The sequence below is a fragment of the Eubalaena glacialis genome, chromosome 2 (assembly GCF_028564815.1).
Source record: "Eubalaena glacialis isolate mEubGla1 chromosome 2, mEubGla1.1.hap2.+ XY, whole genome shotgun sequence".
Taxonomy (NCBI): Eukaryota; Metazoa; Chordata; class Mammalia; order Artiodactyla; family Balaenidae; genus Eubalaena; species Eubalaena glacialis.
Window position 1 is genome coordinate 190,876,561 of NC_083717.1, and position 14,065 is coordinate 190,890,625.

Consider the following 14,065-nt stretch of genomic DNA (forward strand, 5'->3'; position numbering starts at 1 on the left):
ACAACCCTACCCCGGACTATAAACTCCACGAACATGGCCTTGAACCCAACCCGAGGCGATGTGTGGGGTGGGAGAGGCAAGACCTCGCTCAGAAGCCGCCTGTTCTCTGATGTTATCTGCATGGAATTTATGATCTCAGGTAGGGATATTCTGTGCATGTTCGCTCTATTAGTTTCTCTTTTTTTTTTTTAAATTTTTTTTTAACTTTTAATTTTATATTGGTGTATAGCCGATTAACAATGCTGTGATAGTTTCAGGTGCACAGCAAAGCAACTCAGCCAAACTATTAGTTTCTCTTTGGCTATTATTTATGAGTAGGCCAGTACAATAGGAGGAAGAAGTATGTAATTTCAGGAAGCCTCCCGCTTATCTCATGGGAAATGCTGAACTTGGACATGTTAATCTCTTTTGTTTTGTGACATTTTATAGTTTATAGCACGTAACCTGGCATGAATCTCATCTGCTGTGTACCTGACCTCCACCTTGTGAGGTGGGCAGTTTACAGATGAATAAACTAAGGGCCAGAGGTGAAGGGACGGGCACCATCCCACAGCCAGTTACTGACAGGACAGGAGGTGGAACCGGCCTTCTGCCAACTGGCAACCACTCCCCCCAAGGGCCTGGCAGTTTGAGGGAATAGCATCCTGATAAGTTTTCTTCATTAAAAGAAGGGGAGGGGTGGGAGGTCCTGCAGTGAGAAGACCCTGACCTGTGTGAGAAGAAGATTCCCCGGCGCAGGAAGTGGTGCGGCCTCTGACCCGTGGCTCTCTCTATTCGGTTTATCAGCTCCTTGTCGATTTTACTGCTTCCGAAGCGAACTGGAAAAAAAAGAAGAGATGCCGATCTTAGGTGGTGGGAGGTTTGGTGATATTGCTGAAACGAGAGGGAAAGACTTGTGATCCACGCACAGTCTCAACAGACCCAGGCCTCTTTAGGCCTTAGGCTCTGGTCCCTTCCACCAGCCCAGAGTGGAGGTCACAGCCAGCAGAACAGAAAATAAATTACAGACAAAATGCTCTTTTGTCTGGGACTGGATTCTGACAGGAAACAGATCCAGAATGCAGTTTAGCTAGCAACTCTAGGCAACCAAACACACACACACACACACACACACACACACACACACGCCCCCGCTGCTTATTGCTTATTAAGGTATAATTTATATTCACTCACAACCATAAATTTAAATAGTCTTTAACCGAATTAACGGCTGTCTTCAAAAGAATTTTCCCTCATTGATAGTCTATACATAAATCATGGAAAATGGCTTAGACTTAGGTAAGAACATTTTAGTTCTGTTTCTTTTTTGACAGCCATCAATGATCTCAGAGTAAGGATTTTCCTGAGCAGGGAGCCCTCCAATGAAGGGCTTGGCAGTGAGGACCTGCCACCTATGAGGAGTCATCTTTCTCAAGCTGACTTCCAGCTGTTTAGCTCCACACTCAGTATCACTGGAGGAGAAACCTTAAGTAATCTATGACTGACTTGTACCCACTGAGTTAAAGACAATTTAAATGACTGCAAAGATGCCCAGTTCAATGGACCTTCCCCAGGTTCTGAATTGCTCAAAAAAAGGAAAAAGCTTCTACTAAGCTATCTACTATAAATCATTATTTTGAGATATATTTTATATTGTTATGTTAATTAAAAATAATCCTCTGGGAATATAATGTACCACTAAAAGATTTTAGGATCTATTTTCCCCTTGGCATTGAAGCTTGACTGGATGTATGATTAATTCAAGTTAGAAAACATCAGTGGAACCAACTCAATGGAATCACTCCTAAAAGCTGGGGCTTTTCCCATAACGTACCGATGAGCTTGTCATAGTCAATGCCTTTTGCACTGCTTGTCTGTACTGTCCACGGGTCCACAAAGTCCTCGCCTGCTTCTGTGGCATCCAGGCCACTATCACTCCCAGGTGCCGGGTCCCCTGGAGGATAGTCAGCCTTGTAATCCTCCCCCGTGGCAGCTTTGTAGCTCATTTTCAAGGATAACAACATCTTCACTGCGGAATCAATTTCATCCTGTACGAAGGAAGTAATGAGGGTGAAGGCTGAACGTATTGACAATGGCTAACATCTGCTGAATGCTACTGCTGTGTGGCAGGCGTTGTGCTAACTGCTTTCACACACATGACTTCCTTTAGCCTTACAACAACCCTACGAGGAAGGCGTCATTGTCACTGTCCTTTTCCAGTTGAAGAACGTGAGACTCAGAGAGGTGAAGGAGCTTGCCCATGGACACACAGCAAGTCATGGGCCCGAACGTATTTTATTTTTATTTCTTTTATAATTTAAAAAAAATTTATTTATTTTATTTATTTATTTTTGGCTGCGTTGGGTCTTCGTTGCTGCGCGCGGGCTTTCTCTAGTTGCGAAGCACGGGCTTCTCATTGCGGTGGCTTCTCTTATTGCGGAGCACGGGCTCTAGGCGCGTGGGCTTCAGTAGTTGTGGCACACGGGCTCAGTAGTTGTGGCGCGCGGGCTTAGTTGCTCCGCGGCATGTGGGATCTTCCCGGACCAGGCTCGAACCCGTGTCCCCTGCATTGGCAGGCGGATTCTTAACCACTGCGTCACCAGGGAAGCCCCTTTATTTTTTTATCTGTTGGTCTAGTGCTACGGATTACTACCACAAACACTATAGGATATGTGTAGCGACACAATTTACACCGTTGTTTATGACAGAGTTAATGTGCTAAATGTTACTTAAACACCACCAATGCCAGCGAACATATGGGACAAGCTCCACTAATCAATTACACTGAGCTCTGCATTGGAACTTGTTTTTACAATCCACACAGGTTGAGATGAATATTTATGGAAACTTAAACAACGATGCCACCAAGGACAGCAACAGCAACTCAAGTAGACATTGTGAAAACTGATAAAGGCAAGGAAAAAATATAGACTTTCAGGTCATAAATTAAGGAGGGATTCACTGGGAAACGGTTATACTACAGCATTTTGGAGTCTTATCAAGCTGTCCAAAGTGTCTGCACATTTAGTGTTTTAAAATAAGCATAAGAAAAACAAATGTAAAATGTATCCTTGGGTAAGCTGGAAACCTATTAAAGACCTCCTCTTCCAGGAGCACACACTAGCCACCCCTGGAAGCCTGGCATTTAAAAAAGCAAACCTAATTAAGCAGATTAGTCATGCTATGCCCTAAAGCTCTATTCCCATAATTGGCCTTGCTGGATTAGATCACAAAGAATACACACAGTCCAATTTGCTTGCCAAGGGAAATACAAACACTTCCATTTAGAGTTTATACATAATGTGCTATAAACTGGGCTTCCCAGTGGAGAAACATCACAGCACCAAACTCCATTCAGAGAGAGCTCCTCTGTCAGGTATGGCACCGGGCCACAGAGGACTGTTACTGTAGGGTGATTTCGCAAGCACAGATTTGTGTTTCAAACTCCGAAACCATCTGGAATTTGTCGTTTAAACGAGTCAGAGTTGTGGCATCAATGGCCCCATGGATAGACCTCATGCAAGAGACAGGATGTTGACCTACCTTAGACAGGCAAGCATGTTTTCCTCACCTCTTTACGGCAGTGCCTAGGCTGTGCTTGCAGCAGAATAAAGGCTTAGCAAGCATGATCTATCGAGTTATCTATGGGAGAATTAATTACCTTGCTTTGAAGTGCCCTGCAGTCACTACCCTTCAATCACCAGCTGTGTGACATTCATACTCTATGTGGCCTAACTCAGCCTCCAACTAGGTGGCTCTTCGAAAGTCAAACATCTAACTGGGGTCCCAGTTCAAGGACCACCTGTTCACTGGAATGGGACCGAAACAGACAAGCAGGCTCGTCTTGTCCGTTTTCTTGTTCTCAATCTAACATGGACCAGGACATTGAAACAGATTTTAAAAGCTGATGTTCTGAAAAAAGCCAGACACGAAAGACTCCATATACACTACCTGATTAAATAAAGTTCCAACACAGGAGGAACTATCCATGGTGGGGGAGGCAGGGTGGAGGCCTCTCTTGGGAGGGTAGAGGCAGGGCCTGAAACGGCCGGAGGGTGGCTTCTGTGCCGTTTCTCCATCTGGATGCTGGTTACACAGGTGTGGTCATTTTGTGAAAATTCAGTGAGCTGCCTGTTTGTGATCTCCATATTTTTCTGAACGAATGGTGTATTTCAATTTAAAAAGTTTACTTAAACTAAAAGGAGAAGAAAAAAGGCTCTGTTCTCTATCTTAACCCCTATGATCCAGTGTCATCTCCTGAATCCTGCTCAAACTATCTCCCGTCAGAGCCCCCAGATTCCGACCCGCCAGGAGAAGCTTTGTGAGCTACTGTTTCTGAAAGCAGTGGGTGTTATTCTCTTGGTACACAAAGCAGAAAGAACGCCGAGGACCATGACCTGGACAGATGGCAGACAGAGCGGAGGAAGAGCCTGCGGCACCCTCACTGGACCAGTGACCCCCGAGGGGCTCAGCTATTTCACTTAACGTGAATTTCCAAAACATCAGGTGCTTCTAGCATGATACATTTCAGGGTCAGATACAAATTTACTCCATTTAACTCTGGTTTCATCATGTAACCTCTGATCTCTCTTGCTGTGTCAGCTGACTACGCATTAGTCAAAGACCACCCTCGAAAGAGTTATTCTAAACTGTGTTAACAATGTTCGTTGCAGCACTATTTACAAGAGCCAGGACATGGAAGCAACCTAAGTGTCCACTGACAGATGAATGGATAAAGAAGATGTGGCACATATATACAATGGAATATTACTCAGACATAAAAAGGAACGAAACTGAGTTATTTGTAATGAGGTGGATGGATCTAGAGTCTGTCACACAGAGTAAAGTAAGTCAGAAAGAGAAAAACAAATACCGTATGCTAACGCACATGTATGGAATCTAAAAAAACGGTACTGATGAACCTAGTGGCAGGGCAGGAATAAAGATGCAGACGTAGAGAATGGACCTGAGGACACGGTGGTGGGGGGGAAGGGGAAGCTGGGACGAAGTGAGAGAGTAGCATTGACATATATACACTACCAAATGTAAAATAGCTAGCTAGTGGGAAGCTGCTGCATAGCACAGGGAGATCAGTTCAGTGCTTTGTGACCACCTAGAGGGGTGGGATAGGGAGGGTGGGAGGGAGACGCAAGAGGGAGGAGATATGGGGATATATGTACATGTATAGCTGATTCACTTTGTTATACAGCAGAAACTAACACACCATTGAAAAGCAATTATACTCCAATCAAGATGTTAAAAAAAAAAACCATGTTAAGTATTGTTTGCTAAAATGCTGAACATAACTGGAGTCACTAAGAGTTACTAACTAAAAGCATTTATTAACATTATTCGAATTTAACGTTAAATGACAAAAATATCACTGTCAGGTTCCTAAAATGGGTTTATAGAGTAAATGATCAACATTTCGGTCCTTTATTTATTTTAGGTTTTCAGATTTTTTTTTTTTTTAAAACAACTTAGCCTCACCTATTGAGTCCTACCTGGTGTTGTAAACCCCTTTCTGTGAATAATCAACTCCTTTTTTTGGATATCACTATTTCTTTCTTTTAAAATGTAATGGATTCTTTAGGGTCCAAACAGTCAAAGTAAACTACTGGAGTGACTGTGAGACGGTTGATACCATCTGGTGAGAACCTAGGAAGAGATTTTTGAAAAGATGACGACAGGGACTGGAAGTGACAGACGAGGAAGTCATGGACATGAAGAAGCTGGGTGACCGAGAGTGAAAGGAAGTGCTCAGGTGATGGTTACAGACGCAGACTGAATGGGTTACACTTCTAAAACCCACTGCAGCAACAGCAAAGAGATCTTTAAAAAAGGCACAACCCACGAGGACCAAGGGAACAGGAAGAGGATGACAGCAACAAGATTCAGAAGCTGGAAAGCGGAGGGATGAGTGGTACCTGACTGAACACGGGAGAAGAACAAATGCTAAGACAACACGGGGAACCTGGGCAGCGACTGGACTTACATTGCTGTGGAATCCCAGAGAGGTTTGGGCATTGGCGGCCCTAGATACTCAAAGAAGTGAGGGTGAAAGCGGGCTATAAAACTAGGAGCACTGGCTGAAAGTCTGTCTAAGAAGCAGTTATTGAGATCTCCCCCCTACCCGGTACATTCCCCCCTCCCCCATCCAGAGGTTTAGTGTCTCGTCAAGGAGAGTAAAAAGTGTCCAGACTGGAGGCGCTTGGCCCAGCGGGGGCGGAGGCGGGGGCAGCGCACGGAGAACGGGGGCTTCAGCGAGGGATCACACAGCCCAGCTCCTCTGCCCCACTCAGCTCACAACGCTGGCGGCCGGACCCGTATCCTCTGGACAGCAAATTGGAGGAGTCCTCTCTGGGGACTCTACAAGCCTCAAAGAAGAGCTCTAAAGGCCCTGACACTGAAGCCTCCCCAAGGCAAGGGAGTGGTGTGGCTGCCACCCAGGGAAGGGAAAGCTACACGAAGAGCTCCTCCCAGCTTGGAGCGCTCCCTCTAAAGCGCCACTGCACAGCTGGGCGTCACCAAACACCGGACGACGGCATCTAATACAAAAGGCAGAAGGAACAAAAAGCTAACTTGGAAGAAACTGAGTTTATAAAGGGGGTAGAGAACACTGGAAAAACTATCACCAAGATCTCAGAGACAGAGGGACAGTGTACCTATGAAATAAGAGCAGAGAGCTACGAGGAAAGGCACGTTCAGAGATCAAACGAGCTCTTGGAAGTCAAAAATGATAGAATAAGTGAAAAACAATAGGAGGGTTAGAAGTTGACAAAACGTACCTAAAAGAAGAACAAAAAGAAACATAAATGAGGAAAATAAGTCAAAAAATAAGAAATTCAGAGGACCAGTCTTTGAATTAAAAAAATACACAAAGAAACAGAAAAAAAAAACCAACCCAGGATAAATCAAAGAAATAATATAATTTCTGAGAATTAAAGGTCATGAATTTCTAATTTGAAAGGAACAAACTAAAAGATCCTGCATGCTGCAACTAGGTCCCACGTGCTGTGACTAAGACCAGGCGGGCGCAGCCAAATTAAAAAAAAAAAAAAAAAAAAAAAGAAAAGCCAAGCAGGGGAGTTCCCAAGTGGCCTAGTGGTTAGGATTCTGGGCTTTCACTGCCGTGGCCTGGGTTCAGTCCCTGGCTGGGGAACTGAGATCCTGCAGGCCGCAAGGTGCAGCCAAAAAACCCCAAAATGAAACAAAGAAAAGCCAAGCAAAAAGCAATTAAGACAACTATCAACTCTGGAGAAAACAAAAGTTGGGCAGGAAAGGAGAAGCACTCACGCTATACCCAGTGGGTCAGCTGTCAGCGGCGTTTACATGGAGACTGGGGGGATGGGAAGTACTTATGAAAGTGCTAATTCCTTGTCGTCCACAGTGAAAGCCCCAAACCTGAACATCTATCAGGAGCAATATAATGTGTGGTTTTGAGAGACGCAGGGGTTACACAGCAAAAGAATCAGCTAAAAGCATTGAAAATCGTTGTTTCTGGGAGCAGGAAACGGAGAGAGGAGGGGGTGGACGGCTGCTGTGTTTCCCAGCGGCTTCCCTTTAGACTACACGCATCGATGCCCATAAAGGAGAAAATACATTTAAATTGAGAGCCAAAACACCTCAGGTGGTGAGGGAACGGAATCCTGGTAACATGACCCTACAGACGGGGCGTGGACGTGTGTGTAGGACCCAGCGCAATGACGTGACCCTACAGACGGGGCGTGGACGTGTGTGTAGGGCCCAGCGAAATGACGTACCTTCGCCGCGTTTCTGGCTTTGAGGGCCCTCACGAGCTCCCCTTGAGCAGCAATGTTCTCGAGCAGCTCCAGTGGGGACCCACAGCCCTGCTCACCGTTGGGCACGTCTGCCATTTTCCAGGACCTGCGTTCACAGCCGGCTAGGGTGTTGGCAGATTTGCTCAGTGGTCCAGACAAGACTGGGGGGGGGGAGGAGAGAGAGAGATTAACAAACCATCGCAGCTGTTTTTCCTTTACCGTAGCTAGTTCTTCTTTCCAAAAAGGTTGGAGATGAGTTATAATAAAGGGCATAGATAATATAACATTAATAAAAATATAAGCAGAAATTTGAAGCCGTGAAACAGGGGAAAAGAGGAAGAACAAATGCTAATGATGAGGTCGCAAGGCATCGCTGTGATTTACAGACTTAGGGAGGGCAAAGAGAGACCCCTCCTAACCAAGGGCAAGTGTGCATCTGCTGAGGTGCCCCTGTGCCTCAGCCAGTGCCCAGGACACAGGAAGGACTCACGTCTGCTCAGGCAGCAAATACCAAAGTGCTTTAGCAAACCTAAGTTCACCACAGCTAGAAACATTTGGCAAATGGCTATTTACTCTTTATCGTAATTGCTTTCGGGATGAATTCCCAGGCCTTTGCAGTCATAACCAACATACCGCTGAACAAATGGCTTCCTTTGCTGGCCAGCTGTTCCGTTCTCAGACGAAGGGAAGTCTGGGTGGAGGCAGGGCCTTATCCCTTTTGGGTTCCAAATGAGCTAAGAATCATATACAGCCTGTCCACTCCACATGCTGCCTTATTTAACTGCAAACCTTTGAAGAAGGTGTCCCTGCACCTCCTATTAGTCATTATTTACTATTAACCTTAGAAAAGGTGGGGCACACGGCAGGCTACCTGAGGCCGCCCTGGGGCCGAGGCTGGCCACAATCAGCCCCTTTTGGGTTGGTCACTTCCCTTTTCTGAGTGTCAGCTTCCTGAGCTATAAAGCAGCACCGTCAGGAACTTTGTCACCTACCTCAAGGGCTGTTATGAGAAGAAATGAGAAAAACGACATGGTAGCATTTTACAAAATGTAAAGCAAGGCACAAACCCATTACAAGTATTATTTGTTAGGGTTCCAGAGCTTGGCTGAACTCCCGTTCCGTCTGTAACTTGCTGTTACACCTTGAATGAGGAGGACAACAGTGCCGGTGAGGCTACACCAGAGCAGCTAACCTCCAGCTCTTAAGTGTCTGGTATTTTTCTCAGCACCTCATACATATTAATTCACTTAAACCTACAGCAATCCTATGGGACAGATTTGTTACCTCTGTTTCGTAGATGAGCAAACTGAGAGGCTAAAACACTTGCCCAAGATAACGCAGTTAGTGAGTGGTCGAGATGAGATACAAACTCAAACAGTTTGACCCCAGAACCTATGCTCTCAAACATTATCCTATGGGCTACTTAACTGTCATGCGCCTCAGTCTCTCAACTGTAAAATGGGAATAACAATAACAACACTAACTTGCAGGATTGGTCACGGAATTAAGTGTGATAATGCGGGTAAGTAAACAGTCTAGCACAGCATCAGCCACAGAGGAGAGGTTTAATGAATGACTATTTTGAGTCTTTAATCATTAAAAAAATTTTTTCTAGCAGCTCTATGAACAAAACACACAAATTTGAGGGGGTAATTTATTTTTATTCATCCACTTGTTAAATATCTGTTTAAAAAATATGTAAAATTTAAACCAATCTTTATATAAGTCAATGAAACCGTAATACTGAAACCAGGATGGGATAGCAGCCAGTTTCTTTCCCCTCCTTGCTGAGAATCGCCTCAATTCCTGGAAAGGGAGGCCCGTAAAAACAAGAAGGAATGTGGAAGAACCTTCTGACTAGCGCTGGAGAGGAGAAACACTCAGGCCCATATCAAATAACAACCAAAGTGATGAAAATTACTTCTAGCCACAAATGATCAAACATCACGCCCAGATGCTTTTACACATGATCCCCAATTCTCCCAACTTTCAAAGCTGGGTGGTACAGTATCTGCTCTGCATTAGCGACCAGAGGCTGACGGCTCAGGGAAGTTAGAACCACCCTCTGAGGTTCCATGCCAGAGTAGCCGAACCAGGATCTGATGCCAAAGCCCCCCTCGACCATGTGCTCTCTCAAATGCCAGCTGCTCCCCCCGCCCGGAATGTCTCATACCCTCCTCTGCCCGCTGTCTTACTAATTCAAACCTCGGCTCCTCTTTGCAGCCTTTCCTGACCCCTGCACCCGCGGGGCCAAGTTGGCTGCTCTGTCCTTGGTGACCCCTGAGCGCTCGTTAGTGAGGTTATCAGAGCACTCACACTGCATGTAGTTATTTATGAAAATCCATCACAAAGAGAATGCAAGTACTGGGCTTTATTCTTTCATGTGCTTCTAGTACCTGGTACAGAGTAGCTTATCAACAGACGTTTACTGAACGAATGAATCTCACAAATCATCTAGTTTAATTTTCCCCTTCTGGTTTATATCCTCTTATAATACCTCTGCAGTATTCCAGTTTAAGGTAGATTTCTCCTACCTGGACTTTAGAAGTCCTCTTAGAACGTCCTGACACTGCACTGAGCCTTCCGAGACTTGGGAAGAGCCAGGTTAATCCCACGTACCCAGTCTGGTTTCCTCACCCATTGCGAACATCTGCCCACCATCCTGGTCACTCTTTTTGGAATTCCCTTCGGTTTACCCTTGTCCTTCCAAAAATGTGGTGTCCTGCACGGAAGGCAACAAGTGGGTTTTGAAGTCTGCGAGTAGGACCAAAATCAAGCACGGATTAAAATTACCCTTAAAAATTCCTAGGGAAAGTGCCAGGTAGAATGACTCGGTGAGCCCCAGACGGCTAATCTCCCCCTGCAACGGAGCAGATAACTGCAGAGGATCAGCTAGATGAACTGAGCCTGCATTTAGGGTCCCTGTCGTAGGGAAGAACATGTATCTTTAACTCTCAGAATCCCATTTAAGTAAGAAGAGGCACACGGGAATGAAACCTGACTGAGGAGACAGCAGGTGAGGCCTCCCTGCTCCCAGGATCATGAGGCATATACTCACCGTGTGGGAATCACCCACACTGTAACCTCGTGTGTGTGTGCATGACGCAACTTCCTGAGAGAGTACAATGCTTCGGCAGTGATCAGAGACAAAGAGAATACAACTATCACTTCCCTCATTTCAGGCATCCATTTAGCCCATTTACGGGCACATAGTCTCCTTTTTTCCTCCTATCTAGTCAACATTCTCCTTTATTTCTTTGTTAACTAACTTTTAGAATTTAATTTAGCTTCAGAGGTTTTTAACCCAGAGTTCAGAACCTCTGAAATGACCATCAACAGTTTGCCTGCACCTTTGCACGTTTGCGGTTCTAAGCAGAGTATCCAGGTTTTACTACTTTCTCAAAGGGGTCCGAGATGCCAAGAGACTAAGGACCACTGTCTTCAGTGTTTACTGTGCAAACTGCAAATAGGGCTTTGAATCTTTGTCAAGGAAAATTGCTTTATCTATTTCACAAATACTACAATCTAAAACAAAGAAACGAAGCTATAATCTGTGAAGTAATGTATGATCTCCTCTAGAAAAGGACTGGGAGTGAAAAGAGCAAACCTGCACAGTCCACAGCAGACCAGCACACAGTTAAGGAGAAATCGAAAAGACTCTTAGAAATGAACTCTCCCATTCCTCTTTTTAAGGAACTTGAAACTTGTGCTCATTTTGAAAGCTTCCACTGTTCCCAAGGAGCGTAACAGGCACCTGAAGAAACTGGGTAAGGTTTTGGGATGAGGAATGGAAAGAGGAATTACAGAACTGTTTAACAGAACAGCAGGACAATTCCTTGGGCCACAGTGAAATCACTTCACAGATAAGATCAGAATACACTGATTCTGCAATTTGGGGGAAGGGTGGCATCATGCACTACAGCTGATTCTGGAGCAGCTGAGAAGAGCAGGGGACCCAGAAGTTCCTGGATGCCTGGAATATTACCAGGAGGTGGGATACCACCTTCCACATCCTGACCCCTGAGTGTGGATGACAATGGCCTTGGGCTGTCAAGTTTCCAGAGGACAAGAAAATGATTTCTTACCAGCTAGGAGTCCTTTAACGCTTCAAACCTTGGAACAGATTGAGGTCACTTTTTCTTTTTTAAACACTGAGAGGAAAGCTTACTTTCCCCTCCAAATAATAAAATGAACATTATCTTAAAAGGCAAAGAGGACATTAATTTATATGAAGCCAGGCAAAAGCTACTTATGAGTATCACAAGGAGATATTGTGGATGGGTATTAACTATTTAAGGAGGCCTCATCAGTGAAAAATAGGAGCCAACATCAAAGCGCTGAAAGTCAAGCTACGAATCCAAATAGGCAGCTACTCTTCTAGTATCTCCATTCCCTACAGAAGCTGTGAGTCACCTGAACTTTGGGACAATGAGATGAAATAAAATGCACACCACCCTGGTCCTAAGAGATACTGCTCATCCCCTAAGCCAAGGTTTCCAGTACTTTGGGAAAAGGCTGGTAAAAATACTAATAAACTCTAAGCCTAGCAAAGATGGCAATACATACCCAGGTTGCAGGAGATGCTGCAGAGGTGGCCACTGGTCACGCTGGGTAGTTGAGAAGCTGAGACTGCCCAGTGCAGCTCGAGCTCTTCTTTAATAGTCTTTCCCTTTTTCTTTCAGTTTCCTTTTTAGAAAAGACTCTTCTCTCTCTCTCTCTCTCTTTTTCCTGTTTACCCCACCCTTTACTACTTGCATGTAGGAGCTTCTTATAAATCACCCAATTTCTCAGAAACACTTGAGCCTCTCGACCAACCTCTTCGATGAGACTGTCCAATCAGGGGTGGGCGGAGGGGGGGATGCGGGTGGAGACCAGGGAAACTCTCTCGGGAAGCAAGCCATTAGCTGGTCATTGCATCAGCCACCCCGTATCCCAGGTTGGCCTCCATATAACCTCCCCACCCTCTTCCCGTTCCCTATTCTCAGCATCAGTATGAATAACTGTGTTTGTGTATAGTCTTGGGTCGGGGAGGGGGGGTTGGGGGGGAAGGCGGATGGTAAATTCCTTGCCGCTGCTGTTCACGGAGGCGGCGCAGGGCAGTGGAGAGATCATGAGTTCTGGGGTCAGACCCGGATTTCAACCCCAGTTTGGGCGTTTTCTTGTTACAAGACCTTGCGCAAGTCACATTCCCTCTCCGCTTCATCCTGCGTTTCCTCATTTGTGAAATGGGCATACAGAAGCCTCGTAACTTTATCGTGGAGGGGACTAAGTGCGATACTACCGGCAAAGCCCTTGTCACATGGCAGACGCTCGTTAAAAGTGAGGGCCTCTCCCCTTGGCGAACGAGAAGAGGAGGGAGACGATGAAAGGTCGGTGCCGGTGGCAATGGGCGACAGGCCGGGTCGGCTGCGCTGGGAGGAAGGGGGCGAGGGGCACCGTGGCAGCCTCCGCCCACCCCGTGGTGCCAGAACCCGGCGAGCAGCGAGCCGGGCTCTGAGGAGGATACTCCGGGCCTTGGCGTGCAGGCGGCTCCGGGAGGGCCAGGTCATCTGGCGCCGCCGCGGCCTCCCTCCCTCTTTCATCCCTTCACTTACCCGCCCAGCCGGGCCCGTCAGCGCTGCCGGCTCAGACAGGGGTGGCCTCCTGGGCGTCCGTGGAAACGCCTTCCGGCCGGAACAACTTCCGGCCCGGCTGCGCAATCATTGGCTGTTCGCGCCGCGGGGCCGAACGGAGGCCGCCGCTGATTGGCTGGCGGCCCCGGCGCCGGCGGAACGCGACTGGGTTGCGGGGTGCAGGCAGGACAGCCTCCGGGAGGACCGAGAGCTTCCGGTGCGTGTGGTGAGCGGAGGGCCGGGGGCGGGAGGGGACTGGGCTCTGGCAGTGGCACGAGCGCTCCACGCCCCTCCGCGCGGGCACTTCACTGCCAGCTCGCCTGTCCTGTGTCTCCGGTTACTTCCGAACGCGCAGTGCTCTGGACGATCCTCACCTCTCACTCTTGACAGCCCGGCTAACTCCTTTGCATTCTTCAAAACCCATCTCTGGTCGTATCTAGTTTGTTGCCTTCATCAGTCTGTGGCCTCCGGCGCAGGATCCGTGTTTTGTGCTTAATCTCTGTCCATAAGACCTAACATAAGGCTTGGCACAGAGTAGGTAATCAGGAAATATTTGTTGAATGAGAATATCCTATTCCTTTTACTTTCTTTGTGTCCCCCCGACTCCGGTTGCATTTCACAAATATTTCTAGATGCTGGCGATTAAACAGTGAACAAAACACAAAAAGTCCTGCCCTGGTGGAGCAGACATGC

At 46.6% G+C, this 14,065-nt stretch overlaps 2 protein-coding genes across 6 annotated transcripts in view; one reads left to right on the top strand and one right to left on the bottom strand.

Annotated features, from left to right (window-relative positions):
* Positions 1-13,436, bottom strand: part of WARS1 (tryptophanyl-tRNA synthetase 1) — a 35,015-nt gene extending 21,579 nt beyond the window's left edge. For 2 of the 4 annotated variants that reach the window (XM_061181260.1, XM_061181264.1), the window contains exons 1-4: positions 13,355-13,436; positions 7,743-7,921; positions 1,814-2,027; positions 710-818 (exon numbers count right to left, since the gene is read on the bottom strand). In XM_061181260.1, coding sequence (XP_061037243.1) covers positions 710-818; positions 1,814-2,027; positions 7,743-7,856 — 437 coding nt within the window. In that variant the 5' untranslated portion in view covers positions 7,857-7,921; positions 13,355-13,436. Of the gene's footprint in view, positions 1-709; positions 819-1,813; positions 2,028-7,742; positions 7,922-10,294; positions 10,319-12,326; positions 12,664-13,354 lie in introns of those variants that run through there. The other 2 variants (XM_061181261.1, XM_061181263.1) reach the window with 2 other exon arrangements.
* Positions 12,825-14,065, top strand: part of WDR25 (WD repeat domain 25) — a 138,697-nt gene continuing 137,456 nt past the window's right edge. The window contains exon 1 of one of the 2 annotated variants that reach the window (XM_061181258.1): positions 12,825-13,129. The gene's annotated coding sequence lies outside the window, so the exon portion shown is untranslated. Of the gene's footprint in view, positions 13,130-13,554; positions 13,590-14,065 lie in introns of those variants that run through there. The other variant, XM_061181259.1, reaches the window with a different exon arrangement.